The sequence below is a fragment of the Mastomys coucha genome, unplaced genomic scaffold, assembly GCF_008632895.1.
Source record: "Mastomys coucha isolate ucsf_1 unplaced genomic scaffold, UCSF_Mcou_1 pScaffold17, whole genome shotgun sequence".
NCBI lineage: Eukaryota > Metazoa > Chordata > Mammalia > Rodentia > Muridae > Mastomys > Mastomys coucha.
Window position 1 is genome coordinate 20,974,520 of NW_022196899.1, and position 19,863 is coordinate 20,994,382.

General features: G+C 46.6%; 1 protein-coding gene across 3 annotated transcripts in view; it reads right to left on the minus strand.

Moving 5' to 3' along the window:
• The window catches only part of Fndc3b (fibronectin type III domain containing 3B), a 312,865-nt gene that overhangs the window by 201,487 nt on the left and 91,515 nt on the right, over positions 1–19,863 (minus strand). For all 3 annotated transcript variants that reach the window (XM_031376473.1, XM_031376475.1, XM_031376474.1), the window contains exon 3: positions 10,291–10,366. In XM_031376473.1, coding sequence (XP_031232333.1) covers positions 10,291–10,366 — 76 coding nt within the window. The remainder of the gene's footprint in view (positions 1–10,290; positions 10,367–19,863) is intronic.

Below are 19,863 nucleotides of genomic sequence, written 5' to 3' on the forward strand. Positions count from 1 at the left end.
AAAAAAAAAAGGCTGGAAGGTCCACAGTTAGCAACATTGGTACCAATGAAGGGAGGTCCACAGTTAGCAAGGTTGGTACCAATGAAGGGAAACGGGCTGGCTGCTTCGCTTTCCGGCTGAACCACTCCTTCTGCCTCCGTGATACCATTTCCAGAGTTGCTTTTCAGCACTCTGGCTCAAATTCTGAAGACTCTAATTTCCCTCCCAGTCTGTCCTCTGCTTTATTACTTGCTTTCTCACTGCTCTGGGGAGCGCCAAGAAGCGGGTAGAATGTACCTGTTGTTCTTGAGTTATGTCTGAGCTGCAGGTTGGCATTTTCTGTGACTCTGAAGAATGTTAATTGCAGATACCAGCATGGCAGGTACAAGAAGAAGTCGAGAATGATCCATAAACGCAGCTCAGAAAAGAGCCACAGAACACCCCTGCTCCTCCCCCTGCCTCCCCACCCCCACTCCCCGCTCCACACACACTTCCCGCAGCACCCACCTTTCACTCACCTGTGTCTGGGAACACTACCTGGAGCTTTGACTATTGTAGACATCTGCTCTGGGAATAAACAACTGGAGCCTGAAACAGTTGTAGGCTCAGAGTTCTGAATTCCTACAAAGGCCCTCTGTCTACAGCCTAAAATCCATGTTACCATGGAGCCCCCTCCCATTGATGCAACCCTCACAGGCTCTCCCCTCTCCTTCAGCCACTGCTCTGGGATGCAGGTCCTGTCCCTTCAGCCAGCACTGTGGGATGCAGGTCCTGTCTCCTTCAGCCAGTGCTCTGGGGTGCAGGTCCTGTCCCTTCAGCCAGCACTCTGGGATGCAGGTCCTGTCCCTTCAGCCAGTGCTCTGGGATGCAGGTCCTGTCCCTTCAGCCACTGCTCTGGGATGCAGGTCCTGTCCCTTCTGAAATGTGACTCACTTCCTTTCCCCTACTTTTATGTTTGAAGCCTTTCCTGTCTCTTTAGGTGATTTTCCGTGTCAGACCTCCCCCTGAGTCTCCCCTCTGGGGGTTTCCTGCAATGTGAGCAGCTGACTGAGGTACATGCTCGCTTCTTACAGCATTCGGAATGGGTTGCACATCTGTATAAATTTCCTAACACAGAAAGCTCCAAATACTGGGCTTTAAAATATCACTAGAATGTCTTTTCTAATCCTATTTATTCTCATTAAGTGGGAACTGAGGCAGAGGAGAAAGCAAATCCCCAGAGTGAACAAAGAACAAACTAAAGAGACAGCACCACCGACCCTTCCAATCCGGAATCCTGCCTGCTTCAAACCTCAGTTCAGGACAGCCAACCAGGACCCAGGAAAAACTCAGGCACACAGAAGGAAGACAATTCCATGAACCTTAAGAAATCTGGTGGATGTAAGAGTAGTATACGCATGTGTATATGTTTCTGTACGTACAGGTACATGCAAGCACACAGGCATGTGTGTGCATGTGGAGGCCAGAGGTCCACATTGTGTTTTCTCATTAGCTCTTCACTATATCTTAAGATTTATTCTCGGGCTGGTGAGATGGCTCAGCAGGTAAGAGCAAATCCCAGCAACCACATGGTGGCTCACAACCACCCATAATGAAATCTGACACCCTCTTCTGGTGTGTCTGAAGACAGCTACAGTGTACTCATTTATAATAATAATAAATAATCTTTAAAAAAAAAAAAGACTTACTCTCATTTTTATTTCTCTGTGTGGGGGGCGGGGGGGCACAAGCGAATGCCTGCCAGCCACACGGGGGTGGGGGGGACGCCTCCCCATAAAGGCAAGAATGTTGGTCTCTCACTGCTGAGGTTACAAGCATGTGCATGTGCCGGTGAGCCTGGCTTCTGTATTTCAACCCATACATATAGGAGTTAAGTAGTTTATATTTAAAATGATTAAGCAAAAACTAAAACACTACAAGCCGTGAAGTGAAATGTGAGAGACAGCTGGGCAATGCGGCCCTGTTTGCTCTTTTGAGTTGCCTGCCATGGAGGATCTGTGACATTTAAAGATCTGCAAACAGTAGTGCCGCTTTCACAGGTGACATATTAATCACTGAGTAACAAGCATGGAAAGCCAGGGTTCAGAAGGTGTGATGTGCTCCTGCTGCATAACGTTTAAGCATATCATTTTAAAGTGTTGGAACTAAAGTGTTAAAACGTTTATGAAAACCTCATGGTAGCACACGTTTGTTTCCGGTAGTGATAGAGGGCCAGAGGGAATACAGAGGAAGGCTTGTCCACCATCTGCCCGTGACCTGGAGTCTATCCTTTCCTATTTCACTATGACGGAGAAGCTGTTCTTCTTCTCTTTTCTTTCTCATGTATATGCACAGAGGAGGTATGCACATGAGGTATGCAGATGTATGCCATGCAACTTGAGGAAGTCAGAGGTTGACACTGGCCATTTGCTCTGTCACTCTTTACCTCAAGTTTTAGAGACAGTGTCTGAGTCAGCCAGCAAGCTCCAAGGAGCACCTGTCTCCATCACCAGGGCACTGGGATAACAGGCGCATACCAAAAGGCCTAGCATCTCCATGGGTGCTATGAATCTGTACTTCAATATTCTTGTTTGTACAGCACGCACTGCCCACTGAGCCATCCCCCCGTCACTCAGAAGTTCTTAGTGCTTTCTATGCAGCATCTCCTTTAGTCACACAGCACTCCTCAGGATAGACAATATCCTAGTTCTAGAGAATGGAGACAGAGGGCAGAGTGTGAACTGACACACTGTACAGCCTGTAACAGAGACTTCCTGTTAATATCTCTTTTTATTTTTAACTTCGTGCACTTAGACACACACATGCACATGCAGAAATGTAGGGTTAGGGTTAGGGATAGGATGAGCATGTCAGATTCCCAGAAGCCAGGGTTATAAATGGTGGACCACCTGACACGGGTGCTAGAAACGCAGCAAGGACCCTTAACTGCTGAGCCGCCATCTCTCCAGGCCCCCATACAAAGGTTTCCATCGAGAGAGTATCTTATGTCTACATGGGTGTGGCATCTGCCAATAATAAATCTGATGACCTGTGGCTTAGGCAGGAAATAGGACGGTGAGATATCCAAGAGGAGAATGAGTTCTGGGGTAGAGCCAGGCATGGGAAGCCTCACCCAGGAGGATGTGATGAGACAGACACATGAAGATCTGATGAGACAGACACATGGTACCTGAGCACAGGGTGTTCTAAAAGCCTGTGTGCAGATGCCTACCCAGGCTTTGTGTGAGACTCAACAGCTATGTCCAAAAAAAAAAAAAAAAAGCAACACCTAAGACTTGGGCTGCAAGGAGACTTACTTTGACTAAGGACAACAGTGAGCTCTTTGTGCTCCATGCGAGCCTATAGCTGTGCTCTGTGCCGTTCCCATGAAGCTCAAGCTGAAAGGGTTCAACAAGTGCCGTGATTAGCAAGCCTACTGTAAATAAGTGGTGAACGGGAGGCTGGAACTTCGACTGATTTCCACACAGTTGGACAGCAAGTCACTCCCAACAGGGAGTCACATAGCTACTCTAAGAATACAATTAACAGTGTTTACATGACTAGATGATGTTGATGATCTGTCAATAATCGTGATAATACCATTTACAAGGAATTCTTCGGCAATCCTATCAGAAAATTACAGTCGCTGGCCCCAGGCTAAAACAATACATACTGGGTATCTCTCCCAGAAGGGGACTGAGCATCTGCTGGGAAGGTATCAGACACTGACAGACCCCAGCCCTGTCAGAGCCACGGAGCCTCCACGGGACTAAGGCAATGTGCATAACAACCATGCCTCTCCTATCTCCCAATCTCTACACTGGACTAGAGGCTCTGTGCCTCCGTGTCTACCGGCCATGTGAGAAGATGCTGGTCTCCAATCTCTACACTGGACTAGACTAGAGGCTCTATGTCTCAGTGTCTACCTGCCATGTGAGAAGACTCGGCTAGAGAATTTTCAGCTGCAAGGCAGTAAGCAGTATGCTCTGCAGGGGAGCTCAATCAGGCCAGCACACGGGGGACAGATGCAGCGTTCAGTCCATGTTTGGAGAAAAGGCCACATCAAGTGTAAAATACAAGCTATGGACCATCTCAGGGATTTGGTGTGCTTCAACACTTAAGTCCTTCTTCTCTATTTCATGAGAACATACAAATCTAAGAAGGGAGAAGTTCAAAAGGAACTAGGAAAGCAAACACATGCAGACAAAACCGTTGGCTGGGAAGCTACCATTTAATCCCGTGAGCTGTGACGGTACAGCGGAGTGGTAGAGTATCTACCTAGCTCACACGAGGTAGTGTCTGAGACCCAGCATAATCCAGATTCTTGAAAAGCTAGGTTCCTTTTGGCTTAGAGTCTTCCTGGCAGAATGAAATTCTCACAACAGCTCTGGGTCATTCAAAAGGATGTCAAGGCATGGGGCGAACCTGTTTCATTGCTAAGATTTTCAAATCACAGAATCACTTCAGCTGATAAGAAATCTCTTACAAAGTCCCAAAGCAACTTCTTGTGTAGAGGAAAGAGTCCCCAAATCCTAAGCCTGGATAGAAAGAATCGTTTCTAATAATGGAGAGTTCACAAATAATGGAAACCATCAAACAGTCGATTCCATACTCAGCACGAGATAGGAGAAAAATACCAAGTCAATTCAGACTTCATTAACTTCACTGTCAAACCACCTAATTTTTTTTCCCATCCAAATTTGGTTTCTGGGCCCAGGCAAAGTTTGCTTCTGAAGCACGAGGGGTAGGGGGGTCTCTTTCCCAGGTTTTAAGTTTGTCAGAGAACAATTTCTTGTTAACGCCCAGTTTTCAGAGAAGAAGTTGAAATTATAGTCTCCCTCAGACTGTGAAACCCAGGCTGTTCACAGCAAGAGGCAACCTTAGTTCCCTGGAACCTGCCATGAAGTTGACAAGAGATGGCAGGCACTGTGTCACCTAACAAATTCTCTGAAAGAACAAACACTTTTGAAGAAACAGTAGGTTCTGCATGCTGAACCATGAGCTGGGGGAGGGGGACAAATGAGGGAAGCCAACGTGAACCCTGCTCAGTGGTGTCAGTCACAGAGCCGTGGAGCAAGCGCATTGTCTATCAGGGACACCTTATCCACACTCTGCTGTAGGAGAATGCAGCAGAGTGAGGGAGGGCTTGGGAAGAGAGAACGAGAGGGAAGGAGAGTTACACACTGTGAGGGATTCAAAGCTTCAGTAACTCCATGTGATTCTACGGTTACTTCTCATGCCTCCTTCCACCAGCCGCTGTCATTTTAAGGTCTTGAGCCACTTAACACAAAGTTAGCAGAAGAATGTCATTGAGAGAAGAGATTAAAATTATTCTGGACAGAATCATTAGCAATGGAGCACCTTTAGTGAAATAAGGATGCTTTCTAAGCAATTCAATCTGGTTTTGCTCAAACTGTCAGGATAATCGCCTGATTTTTTTAGGCCTTAAAAACGTGAAAAATTCATCATGAACAGAGGGTCATTATGATAGTCCTTCAAAACTTAAAGATGCTTTACTGGGAATGTTGGTCAATGGTAGAATACTTGTGTAAAACACTAGGGTCAAGCCTCAATCCCACAGTGGTTGGGGAGAGGCGAGGGGCAAGAGAGGAGGGAGCAGGAGAGAAGAGAATGAATGTGCACAGGAGCAAGCCAGGAAGAGGAAGAAGTGACCAAGTGTGTCTCTAAAACAACCCATTGGCTTTGAGGATCAGTGTGATTTAAAGTTCCGGGGAGGTTTCTGAGAGCGTGGAAAGCATGTTAACTCAAGGTAATTAAACTCTCAATAAAATAGTAAAACTTTAAGGACTCACACTTGGCATAACACAAACTAGCCTGAGTCCACCCAGTAATCACGCTGCACCGTTGGGCAGGGTGGAAGAGAGCTGCTTCCTGTCGCTGCTGACTTCCTAGTCTACTCTAAGGGCTAGGAAGAGCTCTGCTTCCATAGCCAGCCTCGGCTGTGCTCCCTCTACCTGCTCCTCGCTAGCCCAGAGCAAAGTCGAGGTGCACGGACTGGCAGCGGTCCAGAAGGCTGGCTCGAGGAACAGACAGACCTAAGGCCTTCCAGGAAGTGGAGTGTTTGTTTTGGCAGGAGGATTCTGCAGAGAGCAGAGAAATGGCCCAGATAAAGAGATGGCATGTGTGGACAGGAAGGAAGGCCACCCTGCCAGCACCTCAGCTCAGACAGGGACACGAAAATAACGAGATCCATACTGCCCTCTATTAATCCCTCCCTGGAGGCGAAGGCCAGAATTCATATTGATTACCAAGACCCTTTCCCCTGACGATTGATATACAATCTTGTCTGGCCAAAGAAGAAAAACGCTTTGGTCTCTGGTGTAACGGGTACAGTACAGTCTCCAAGGAACAGAATGCTGTGCCCTTTGGTGGCCCCCTCCAACACTTATGATTCATATTTCACGGAAAGTATTGAGAAATATTCCATCAGAATTGAATCTGCTTTCACAGCGTGTTGTATGTTTCCTGTATTTTTCTTCCTTCATTATCACCAAGGACATTCTCATAAAAACAAAATCTTTTTTTTTTCCCTAAAGCAACCATATTCTTCAACATTAATCTGTGCTCCATTCCAGGCTGCTGTTTAATGACGTCATACGGAGTTTCTTTTTTCAGTTATGCCACAATGATGTCCAGAGAAAGTTATGTGGCCAATCAGCTAAAGTGTAAACAAGAGGCTGACCTCAGGATGATTTCAGAGTTTCCAGAAAGGGCCAGCACGCAACTCTAACCTGTCCTCACTAGCCAAGCACGGTGGCGCATGCTCAGTCCCAGACCCCACACTGAAAAGGGAGTGGAAAAACGAGGCAGAGCGCATGCTCATTCCCAGAACCCACACTGAGAAGCGAGACAAGGCGCATGCTCAGTCCCAGACCCCACACTGAAAAGAGTGGAAAAACGAGGCAAAGCGCATGCTCAGTCCCAGACCCCACACTGAAAAGGGAGTGGAAAAACGAGGCAAAGCGCACGCTCAGTCCCAGAACCCACACTGAGAAGCGAGGCAAGGTAGGCTGCATGCACATGGAATTCCAGTGCTCAGGGCATGGGAGGGGGGAGACTGGAGATCCCAGGGCCATGGAAAGATACCCTCGCCTAGGCAAGCACCAGGAAAAGCCCTACAGAATGCTACCCAAGCTTGTCCCATCATCTCTTTCTGCACACACAGTCACACACAGCCACAGGTATCCACAAGCACCCACGTGAACATGCAAGCACACAAATATTCACGCATGCATGCACGCGCGTGTACACACACACACACATACACACACGTGTGAAGGGGAAACTGTCCCTCTTGGTCCCAGTACTTCACCACTGTACCTTCCTTTCCCAATAATGAGAATTAAGTCCCAACTTGTAAGCTAAGTCTAACCGTGATGCTGAGCAAAAAGATTTTAAATTCTAAACCAGTATTTCTGCTTCTCATTAGCGGCTGTCCTGTATCAGCAGGTTCGTCACTGCCCCACTAGCAAAGCAGCTGTGCCTGTGTGCTTCATTGCAGCCCCGAGTCCTCCTGTTGCCGTCCCGACCCAAGTCCTTCTGCACCTGGATAACTCTTGGAACGTGCATGACAGAAAACCACAGGGCATGTTGATAAAGAAGTCAGTCTGCTATGCAATCGGACTCGCCAGCTTTCGGGATATGAAGCAATCGCCATATACCTCAGCTTGCTCATGTGTCTGTCACATTCACTAAAGGAGAACATGCACAATACAGCCCAAGAAGGGAATAAATGATACAGCAACAGGGATGAAATCACAGTTAATGGAAGGAAGCCACAACACCCTGTGCCAGAAGTCACAATGGACAGCAGGTCCTCACATCCTATAGGACTGTACTCAACACGTGATCAACAGATCCCAGGGGCACTCTGCTGAAGGCTGTTGAATTTCATGCTGGGGGGGAGGGGGCGCCTGAGCACTCCTTAGCTACAGACCCAAGGTAAAGCTTATCGTTCTACCTGCCAGCAACTAGCCTCCCACATTTCTAGGGTCACCCAGCTGGCCTGCCCTCTCCAAAACCCTAGCACAGCATTATGGTTCCTGGCCCCTGTCTCTCTCATTCTGTATGGTATCATTGCAATTAACTGGGCCAAGGACCACCAAGCCCCAAATAAAGATAACTGTAGAGTCTAGGGCTCCAGAAAAGAACAAAGAACAGGAAGGCTGGGGCGGCCAAAGATACAGAAAACTTCATCCTTCTGCGTTAGTCGGAGGCAATTTTACATCACTGGAGGGTGTTAGTGTCATTTACCTCCCAGAATCACCATGGGTAAACACAAAGGTCCCCTTGTGAGCAGAGCAACACACTTGCGACACTGCTGTTGGAGTGCACCAGCTACTGACATGTTCTCAGACACTTTAAAGTCAACTCCACGAATATGTAATGGACATGGATGTGCACAAACACTGCTCAGACACATTCGTGTTCACACACACGGTCCTCAGACATAAACTACAAGGGTCTAGGCTCATCTAGACAGCAGTCTGCTCTCTCTCTGAGACTCCATCTCACCTTCTCGGTTGTGAGGTGGATGCACACAGTACCTGGAGCTTCCTGGGCTCTAGCGGCACCACAGCCAGAGACTCAAGCGCTTTGGTGTTGGAGATAGAATTTCACTGTAGCCCAGGCTGGCCTACAATCCTACTCACTATGTAGCTGGGGATGACCTGAACTGCTGACCTTCCTGGTTCCACCTCCCTGCAGGGATCCTGAACTGAAAAGCTCAGCGAGTCTTCATCTAGACCCTCTAGTGTCATGTCGAGAAGAGACTGACTTCAAGGTTTCTAACTAAGACTAGGTCCAAGACGAGGTCCATTCATGATGAGACTGTAGGCAAGAGACAAGATTCTATACTCCACACTTCTTCCATGTGTGTGTCTCTCTCTCTTTCTTGACCTGGAGTTTCATCCTACTTTTTGTCAATGAAGACTACGTCTATAATACTGAAAATAATTCCAACAGCAATGGCTAGAGAATTATAGTCAGCAAAAAAAAAAAAAATCATTTATAAAAACATTAAATTATCCCAGTCTAACTCCAATTAAAATTCATTAGGCTTAAATCTTTAACATATGCTCATTTCTAAGTTGTAAATATTGTTCATACAGATCCAAGTAAGTCATGAATGACAGAGCAGTCTGCTGCTTTCTCAACAAGGAAATAGAAAAGGCCACTGTTTGTACAAAGCCCATTATAGTAAAGTGAAACGGGCATGCATTTTCTCTCACCTGATATGTATTGGTAAACAAGTCTAGTTTTATAAATACGTCTTCTGATTCAATTCCCATCTGATCGGTAGCTAATACCGACCTCTAATAAGACTTCATCACCGTCTTTTCTTTGTCTCACCATCCCAAGCACTATAAGAGCCATCATGAAAAGGGGTCATGCTACACCTTCCATCAGGGCACTGCTTGCAGACCAGATACAGCTCTGATGCCAGCATTCCACATCCATCTATCTCCACATGGCTGGGCATGGCTGAGACAGATCTCTCCAGACTGACTGACTGGAAGGAGTGCCTTTCCATGCCTGCAGGAGCCAGGGGATGGCTAAGCCGTGGTGCTTTACGGAAGCATCCGCTGAGTCTCACTCAGACATGGAGCTTGTTTAGGAAAAGGATTCCATGCTCTATGGACAGTCCTAGGGTAAAGCCTTTTGGAGGCCCTGAGAGGAGCATTTTACATGTGGAAAAGGCAAGAAACATCAGGGGCCATGGGGTAAACAGTGGTTGGCAGCTGCCCCCTGTTTTCATGACCTTGACACCTCTCTGCAGTTGGGGGAGGGACACATCTCTGACTCCCTCTCACCCTGAAGCTGGTCACTGCAATGAAGGCAGCTACTACCCGTGTGCAGAGAGGCCACTTGTAACAGGCAAGCAAGGGTAACATTCCGCTAGAAACCTCCCAGATGTAAACGTCACCACCAACCATCTGAGGGTGTCTGAGTGTACGCCCAGCTCTGTGAGAGGACTAGGGCGAAGGGGCTCTGCCTTGTAGCTTTCTGAGTCCCAGAGCTCAGTGCACAACTAAGCCACTCCCTGGTCCAGAGAAAATGAGGTGATGCGTGTGTTGTCTTAAGCCACCCGATAAGGGATAACTAGCAGGTATCTAATATATAATGCTACTCTGACTATCAGGTGAAGAGAACCGTTATATATACTTGAGACCACAGGACAGAAAAATAAAAAGGAGATATATTTGCTTCTAGAAAATCATAAGTAGACACATGAGAAAACTTACTTCCATTACAATTTAAGTTTAAGAAACCCTCTAGTGAGAAGGTCTGTTTATCAGAAAATGTCCTTACCTTGGATGCACTGAAGTGTCCCATCCTCGGCTCTGATTGTAAAGGTCTCACCTGGGTTAACTTGGACAAGAATGACCTGTGAGAACAGAGAGTCCAGTTAAGTCAGTGCCCTAGGCAATTCTGCCTGATTTCCACTCCCAGGCGCTGTACTGGGCAGGAAGCACCTGACACCAAATCTTGTATCAGCACAAAATTTAGGGTGTAAGTCTTAACCCCACTCAAAACGTAGGAATAGGCCTCGTGTACCATCCATATTGCTTATATTATGTAACTCTAAAATGCAATTATACTGCACTTTTCCCTTGGAAAGCACAATTTTCTTTTCTTCCATGAAGTTTAGTTAGACACAAACTTTGTGACCCTCCTACAGCTAAGGGCTGATTCTATCAGACCCCGACTTACCACAGATAACCACACCTCTCTGCCCACCTCCTGCTAATTGCCACGCCTCTCTCCAAGTTCCAGTTTCACTGGAAGTCCTGCCTCTAGAGACTGAAGAAAAAGCTGCTGGTTGGGCCACGTTGCTGATGAACTTGGGGGAGGGGTTTTGTTTTACCTAGTCTACCTGTTTGCTTGTAACAAAGAGAATTCAATGAATGATGGCAGACTGATAACATACCATGTGCTAGTCTAATTTTTATGAACCCTTCCCGCAGTTCCGGTAGCCCAAAATTATTCAGGACCCTGACCCCATTCCAGAAAACTCATTCATACATGTAGGCGCTGGCAGTTACAAAACTTAAATTAGAAAAACAACACACAAAGCCTTTCCCTACAGAGGAAAGCTGCACAGTACATGACCATTTGACCTGCTGCTACTGGAGACAGGATAGGGTAAAAAACAAGACTATAAAGTTAGAAAGGTTGGAAAAGAACATGTGCAGGCAAACCTTAAAGTATAATAAATGGCACAAAATAAACGAACCCCAGCAAACACTCAAATGTTTTAGTGTTTTCACACACACACACACACACACACACACACACACACACATGAAACGCTGAGATAGCTTCCAGAACACAGGGTGGGAGGCAGCTGGGGTGCAGCTCGACCCCTTCAACAGCTTCACAGATTTAGTTCTAATCGAAGGATAACAAAAGGGGCCAAAATCAGATTTAAAACTAACGGTGTAACTGTGGCTGAGTATCAGCAGGGCCAACTCCAGCTCTGACCTACAGACTGTCACCCCTGGCTGTGACACTGACAGGATGCTGCTGTCCTTCCCATCAGTTCTTGCAGGAGGCCTGACACAGCAAGCAGGCAGACTGTCCCTTCTTCCTTGAGCTCTCTCCCCCCCACCCCCGACACAGTACTCCTTCCATGAACAGCTAGCAGCTATTTTTGCTTTCTACCACTTCCAGCTGCAATGAATTAATTACATTAATACATGTCTCCGTGGTTGCGTTCTTCTTTAAGTGAGATGGTAATAGGATAAGATCTGGCTGGCTAAGCCCGTGCCTGACAGTACTTTTATTAATGGCAGGAAAACCATCTCTCAAAATTCTTTTAGCTCAAGAATTAAAATCTTGTAAGATTAGAGACTGCAGAGACAGTAGAGGGTCTTCAGTGTAGGAGGGTCTTCAGTGTTTAAAAGAGCTTACTACTCTTGAGGAGGACCCAAGTTGTTTCCAACACCTACATGGTGACTCACAACCACCTGCAAACTCCAGTTCCAACACCCTTTTCTGGCCTCCATGGACATATGTGACACAATATACTCCTTCAGGATCACACACGTAAACATAAATTTAAAAAAACTAAAAACGTAAAGGATCCTCTGAGATGCAATTTAAATATCAACTTCTTTATGTGCTTTGTAACTCTATTCAGATCAAAGTCATGTCATTTATAATATAAATCTTTAGCTTCCATATATTCTGTTCAAATAGTAATTCACAACAGGAGATACTGGTGAGGCATGGATTTCTTTCAATTAGGAAATATGTTAACTGGAAAATCACTAGGATCATTCAGAGGAAAGCAGTCTAAGCCTCACCCAGATGCTTCATCTTATTTTGAAGGATAAATTATTTCAAGACAATTTGCTTTTCTCCACAGTAACTGTGTTGCTAATCTCCCAGGCTTCCCCACTCCCTGTTGTCAGCGATGTGACAGTGGTGTGCCATTTTAAGAACTCAAAAGGAAATCCCTCTAGACCTCCAGTGTGATTAAAGCTTCTCCACTGCTTTCTGCAGCCGGAGGACTTAGTCATCCCTTTAACACAAAAGCGTTGTTTTTATATAAACATACATCTCAGCTCTATTACACTACACCCCATGAAACAGCACTTCAATGAAGGGAGGATGTGAGCCTGAGGGAGGCGGGACAACAAAATGTAAGTGACAGGAAGGTGGAGGGAAGAAGTAGTAAATGGGAAAGGGGATGGGAGGAAAGACAAGTTAAGGATGGTAAAGCCACACGGAAATCTAGTACTTTATAAGCTTCCTAAGTTTATTTTCATATATGTAAAAGAGTTTAAATGGAGTTACCGTACACAGGACATAATGTTTGCCCCAGAAGCATAGCTTGACCAATAACCTTCAGCGTCAGGTGTGGGTTATGTGGGTTATCTCCCCTGGAGTTGTTGGTCAGATCCGCTAGAACAATACAAGCTGCTGCCATTACCCTGGCTTGCCCACCAGAACTCAAAGGGTAAGAGCCTGTTGCTGAAAACACCATAAACTTTGGTCACAGGACACAGAGGAATCAAGATGGTACGGATCCCAAAGCTTCCCCGCTGCTGGTGAACTTTCATAGTACCACAAGATGCAATCCATGTAAAGCTGCTGGAGAAGAAGGGTCACCCATCACCAGTCTTTATTCAGCCATGAATACTACGCGCTACAACAATGACCAGCATGATAAGACAGACATGCCCATGGCTTCGATACAGGTACCCATGTCCCGGGGAAAAGCAAAGAGCTTCCCATTTGGGAGTCCTTTTCCCTGTCTGGGACTTTCCCTAACACTGACAGATCGTACTCTTTCGACCACCATTGACAACTGTGTGGGAGAAGAGAGTATGTGAAGTGAGGGTTGTCAAAGACGATCTGGACAGAGTCCACTGACTTTCTCCCCTGCCCTAGTTCTACAAGCACGCATTATAAGCTCAAGTTCTTAGTGGTTTAAACATAAAGCAGATGGCTTTGATTCTATCACAGTGATGCTAGACTTAAAAAATAAAAGTATCATTTTCTTTTGAAAAAAATGCAATACTTTTATTTTTGAAACTTCTATACATGTATACAATGTGTACATCTGATCACATTCGGTTCCCTCCACTGTCCACTTCATTCCCCCGCCCCAATAATCCACTGAGTCTACTTTGTGCTGCCCATGGGTGTGGGACCATCCACACGCCCGAGCATGGTCATCCTACCAGAGATCACACACTTAGAGAAGACTGAGTCTCCATGCCCTCTCTGCCACCAGCAATCGCTAGTTCCTCGACTAGAGGGAGGGCACAGTGTGCCTCTCTTCTTTCTGGGATGGAATGTTGACTGGCTTGTCATTGTGCAAACACCCACAGCTGCCCTGAGCATGGAATACACTGCTTCAGTCCAGACCTCCATGTCCTCTGGCTCTTAGAATCTTACCATCCCCTCTTCTATGATGGTCCCCAGGCCCTGGGGGAAGGGGTGTGGCAGATGTGCCACTTATAGTTGAGCCCTCCACAGAGACTTACGTTCTACATCCCAAACAGTTGTGAGTTCGCTAACGGCCTTCGCTGCACATAAAAACTCCTCTGATGGGGTCTGAACACTAATCAAGAAAGATTAAAAACTTAGAGGGCATTTGGATACTATGTCCACTCTGCAAAATACAGAAGTTGGTTCTCCCCTGGGAAGGCTGTCAACTGAGCATTCCTGGTCAGATTTATAGTATCAGGCACGAGTTTCCTCCTGTGGAGTAAAGCTTACTTTTCTTTGACAACCCCAAATTCATATACTGTCCCCACACAACCATGAGCACTGGCTCTGAAAACACCACCCAGCAATATCGTGGAAAGTCGCAGGCAAGAAAAAGGATTTCTGAACTGATGTCACACTCTACCGCACGGCTTGGAACAATTTCCTGTAACCACGGATGGATCAGGACACAATTCAAAGAATGATCTGGAAGCTCCCACCTCTTCTGAAGTCTGTTTGTCAAGTCTGTGTGTGCAGTCCTCCCCCAAACGACCCCCAGCTTAAGAGTTCAGTACCTAATCTCTTCTCCCTCACTTCTTCAGGAAGAGAGATGATAGATAAATGGCTTTTAAGCGTCGTACCAGCACACCTCTCTTCGAATGTTTCGTTCCTGTAATTTTCACAGCTGCTGAGTTGCTATGGCAACCAGATTGTAATCTACCAAGCTACCTTAGAAAGGAGGCAGAGCTCGAGGCTCCGAATAGCAATCTCTCTTCTCACAAAAGCAGAAGTCGCAGCTGGAACAGACTGTATTGAACTTGCCATTGGGTATTTTTAGGAGAAGGCATTTTATTTTACTGAGAGAGACTGACCACTGTGCCACTGTCACTGTCAATGGCAGAGATAAAAATAAAGCTTTGACGCAGCCAGCCCCGTGGCCTGTCCTAACAACAGTCGTGAATGAGGCACTGCACCAGGCCTTGCATCACACAGCCTGGAGAACTGTGAGTCACATCCTGACAGGTGAGGAGCATCAAACCTTCTGAACCGTGCCTCACCTCACTCTTCCCACCACTGCCCTCACCCCCGCCCCCCAGCATTCCAGCTAAGAGACCCCTTTAGACGCTATATCCACTCAGCAAACTGTCGGAGTAGATTTACTCCTGGGCAGCCTCTCAGGCTCATCGTCTTCTGTTCATTCACTGGCCATTTCTCGCTTTTCAAAGTAAGTATTAAACCAGTTCACGCTGCACTCTCTTCTAAGAGGGAGAGAAGGACCTTAATCACAGATTTTCCCTTCCCAGAGACGCGGACAGAACCAAGCTGTCCGAGCAGGAAGCAGGAATGCTTCAAACCTCAGCCTACATGGCTTCATCCGACCTGCTCCAACTGCAAAGGCCATCTGAGTGAAGAAGTTGGAGACAAGCGTGAGGCAGGTTAGCAACTCTCGCTAGACACAGAAGATACCGAAAGTAAGACTCAAAATGCAACTCAGCAGAAGGCTGAATGCAGCACTCTAGAAATAAATGCTCCGTCCAAGGGGCAGGCTGCAAGCTCTTCCTTCATAACTGTCAATCTGACTGCTTCTTCCTCATGAGGAGAGAAACGGGACAGAAGGAAGCCGAGACTAGGCCTGGAGGCAAGCTCCTGACCTATGCCTCAAATAAAGAATATCATCAAAAGGAGGCAAAGTGCTGTTGAGTTTGGGTCTCTAGAGCAAGCTCCAGGCTGGCTGGAGCTACAATTGTGAGATGGCTTCTCAAAAATAAATTAATAAAGAAAAATAAAAACATTAAGCCTCAGGAGGATGGTGGCTTAGCTAGTAAGGTGCTCGCCTTGTAAGCACAACTGCCTGAGTAGGATCCTCAGAACTCAAATCAATGAAATACTCTAGGTGTGATGGTGTGTGCTTGTAAGCCCTACTCTAGTGAGACGGAAACAAATGGATGCCTGGTGCCTGCTGGTCAGCCAGCCAGATGAGCAGACTTGGCAAATCCCAGGCCAGCGAGGGATGCTGTCTCCAAAAAGCAAAACAAAACAAAACAAAAATAAAGTAAAATAAAATAAAACAAGAATATAAAAGGGTCAGGGAGAAGCAGACACTGTATGGGGAATAACATCAAGGCCACCACCACCGCCACCACCATCATCTAAGTAAATCCCTGCCTGCAGAGAATCAGTCCATTAAAGAAGCTTCTCTGGGAGAGCAGTACTGACTGATCAAAGATGAAACATTACCTCTGCAGCTTCCTGTGAGTTCAATTTGGTACCCAGAAGATCAAGAGCCCCAGCAGGAGAGGAGATCCTCTGTCACTTCTGCAGCTTTCTCCACCTACCATAGGTGAGGCCCACATGGCTCTGAGCACTTACAGGTGTAAATGCTTCTCCCTCTGGCCCGCGTTTCTCATTACCCAGTGGTTACCTCGGGGAGATGCGGTAAAGCCTGAACGCTGCAGAAGGGCTCCCTGTGAAGAAGGCTTCTGGAGCCTGCCGGGCATTTTCTTTCCATTTCTTTTGACTTTCTGGTGGTAGTAAGGATCAAACTGAGGGCCTCACATAAACTAGGCATACTACTCCATACTCCAGCACCATAAAAGCTCCTAAAATCTAACCCTTGGCTGCAGGAAAAGGACAGCAGCTTCTATCCCTGCAACTGTTTTCTGATCATACATGTGTGTGCTTGTACATGTGCCCACACACACAGACACCTGTCTACACACATCTGTACACATATACCTGTACATGCATACACGCCCATGCACACACATAATCCCACAACTTTGCACACACACACCGGTACACACACATTCCTCTCATCTGTATACACATACACACATGGCCCCCACACCTGTACACACACACTATACACAAGCACACAAACACCATTACATGCACACACACCTGTATATGCACACACATAATACACACACCACACATTCGCACATCACACACCAGCCCCTTCAGATTCTCAGGTTCATACCTACCCATACACACCTTTGACATACTCATCCCTCAGGCACATCGCACAACAGCCCTCAGGTATAACTGAAATATACATATTTGTTTTCTGAGTCCAGTCGCTCTTCTCCAAAAGGGGAGTGATTTGCAAACAATCAAAGCTCACCTTTGTGGTAAGAACACTCTCCAGGGCTGGAGAGATGGCTCAGCAGGTATGAGCACTGGCTGTTCTTCCAGAGGTCCTGAGTTCAATTCCCAGCAACCACATGGTGGCTCACAACCATGTAAAACGGAGTCTGATGGCCTCTTCTGGCACACCATGCAGATCGAACACTCACATACATAAAATAAATTTTTAAAAATACTCAAAACATGTCCCTGGGTTAAAGAAGCAAGTAGGTAGACCACAAAGGTATTACAGGAAAGAAGAGAACACCTGTGCGTGATCTTGCTGTGCTCACCTGTCCTCCTTGTAGCCAGATTCCAAAGCTGGCAAAATAGGCGCTAAGAGCCAGCTGCAAACACTGGCTCACACGGCTGAGCCATCAGCACAGATGGCAGGAGAGCATTCCCATTGTGTGTCTTCCTGGACATTTAAGACTCTTTCCAACAGGCCCCAGATGTTCCAATGCCTGACTTTCCTGAAAGTCCAAAGGTTCACAGTTGGAGCCCCTGCTGCTCTTGCAAAGAAAAGGTGGGACTCAGACTCAGTTCCCAGCACTCACTTTGGGTGGCTCACAACTACCTGTAAGTCACGCTCCAGGGGACCAGATGCATTCCTCTGGCCACCACTGGCAACCATGGTATGCACAGACAGTTGCATACCAACGTACACACAGGTACAGACATGCACACACAAATATAAAATAAAAATAAATCTTTAACAAAATGAAAGATGGAATGTTCTCGCAACAGTCTATTTAACATCTGTAAAGTTAATTTAGTGTAATGAGGGCCACCTTTCCCCAGGTTTTTGTTTTCCTTACAGTGACTCTAGAAAGTTAACTATTTATCAAACCCATATGGTATTCCAAGCAGGAATTATTAACCAAATTTTATAGACGGGAAAACTAAAGCTTAAAGAACACAAAAGAAATTGGTCCAAAGTCACTTGACTACAGAGCGGCTGAGCCAGGTGGGAACCCAGCTTGGTCTGAGAAAGGTATATGGCTTGCACTCACTGATAGATACCACCTCCACATCTAAGAAGCATGAACTACACGGTCCTCTACATCCGCACTTCCCCGCTTGCTGTCCCTCTAACTGCCATCTGCTAAAGCATCTGCCCTCCCACAGCTGCAGCCTGCAGCCTGCATGTGTCTCATGGGTGCTGCCTCCTTCTGCCCCACCTCGGCCCACGCACAAACACCGACTGCTGCAACTGCTGGCTCGAATGCACCTGACAGCCCTTCTAGACTTTCTCTTTCTTGGCCTAGGCTCTAAAAAAAAAACAGCTTCCAAAGCTCTCAGCAATGGGACGAACCCTTTTCCTGCAGCCAGCTCAGAGCAGTCGCCATGCACAGTCTCTGGACCGGCACTCCTGTGCAGACACAAAAGCAAAGGTTTATCGGCAAACAAATCTACTTATGAATCTAGGGAGAGTCACCACACTATTTCTTCGGGTCCAAAGTTAATCATATCTCTAGAAGATCCGCTTTGATTCTAGCGTAATTTCATTTTAAACTAGTTAAGTGATTTGGCTTCCTCGTTTCTTAACATTATAATTTAGCCTTTATCATATTATACATACTCAAAAAGAATAAGGAATCCAAACTGTAGATAAGAAAAAGCCATCTCCTAAGGTGAGGATATATCTCACTAAAATGTTTGCTGTACACACACAAACACACACACACGGGGGTGGGGGGACCCGGGGGTGGTGGGGGATGAGAGAATATATCCCCTAAAATTCAATATTCCAACTGAAAATACAAAACAACCCTCAGGACTACCCATGTGTCAAACCTAAGAACAATCTCCCATGCATATAAGGCTCACTGCCTGTAGGTGAGGTTCAGGCTGTCTTCTAAGGAGCACATACTGAGTCATTAGCCACACTCCGCTAACCTAAGCTGTTTAAAACCAACTTAGGTATAACCACGTATCTAAGGACAGCAGGATACAATCAAAAGAGCCAGTCTAAAAGATGGAGGCTTGGTCCCAGGTAGGAGGCTCTGCCAGGTAGCCCACTTGACCTCCAGAGGCTACATTTCCTCACTTATAAAAAGCAGAGAATACTTACCCACTTCACACAGGAACAGGCCTCACGCAGTTAGTAGCTATGACTAATACTTCTTACCATGGACAAGTCGGAGTTAAGAGAAGGAGGTAAAAGAAAAACAATTTAAAGGATTTATCAAATTTGCCATGTTTCATGCTCTCCATAGAATCTAAACTTCTACAGATCCTCACCCTGCCCCCAGTTTCTGCTCACTCACTCTGGCTCTCTGGTTGCCCCACCCAAGCATGTGAATTCCAGGCTCTCTGTTCAGCCTCCCTGGATCCTGGTAGCCGGGGTGAGTCTAGCATCCACTTGCAGAGGTTCTGAAATCTAAGCTCCTTACAGCTTTGAAATAATTCAACCTGCCTAGAAAACTTCTAATTAAGGCTGTCATAGAGAAGTGGATGCTCACAGCCATCCACTGGACTGAGCACAGGGTCCTCAATGGAGGAGCTAAAGAAAGGACCCAAGGAGCTGAAGGGGTTTACAGCTCCATAGGAAGAACAACAATACAAATTAACCAGTACCCCCAGAGCTCCCAGGGACTCAACCACCAACCAAAGAGTACACATGGAGGGACCCATGGCTCCAGCTGCATATGTAGCAGAGGATAATGGTCCTTGTGGGACATCAATGGGAGGAGAGGCCTTTGGTCCTGTGAAGGCTCTATGCCCTGGTGTAGGGGAAGGCCAGGACAAGGAAGTGGGAGTGGGTGGGTTGGTGAGCAGGGGGAAGGGTAATGGGATAGGGGGCTTGGGGAGGGT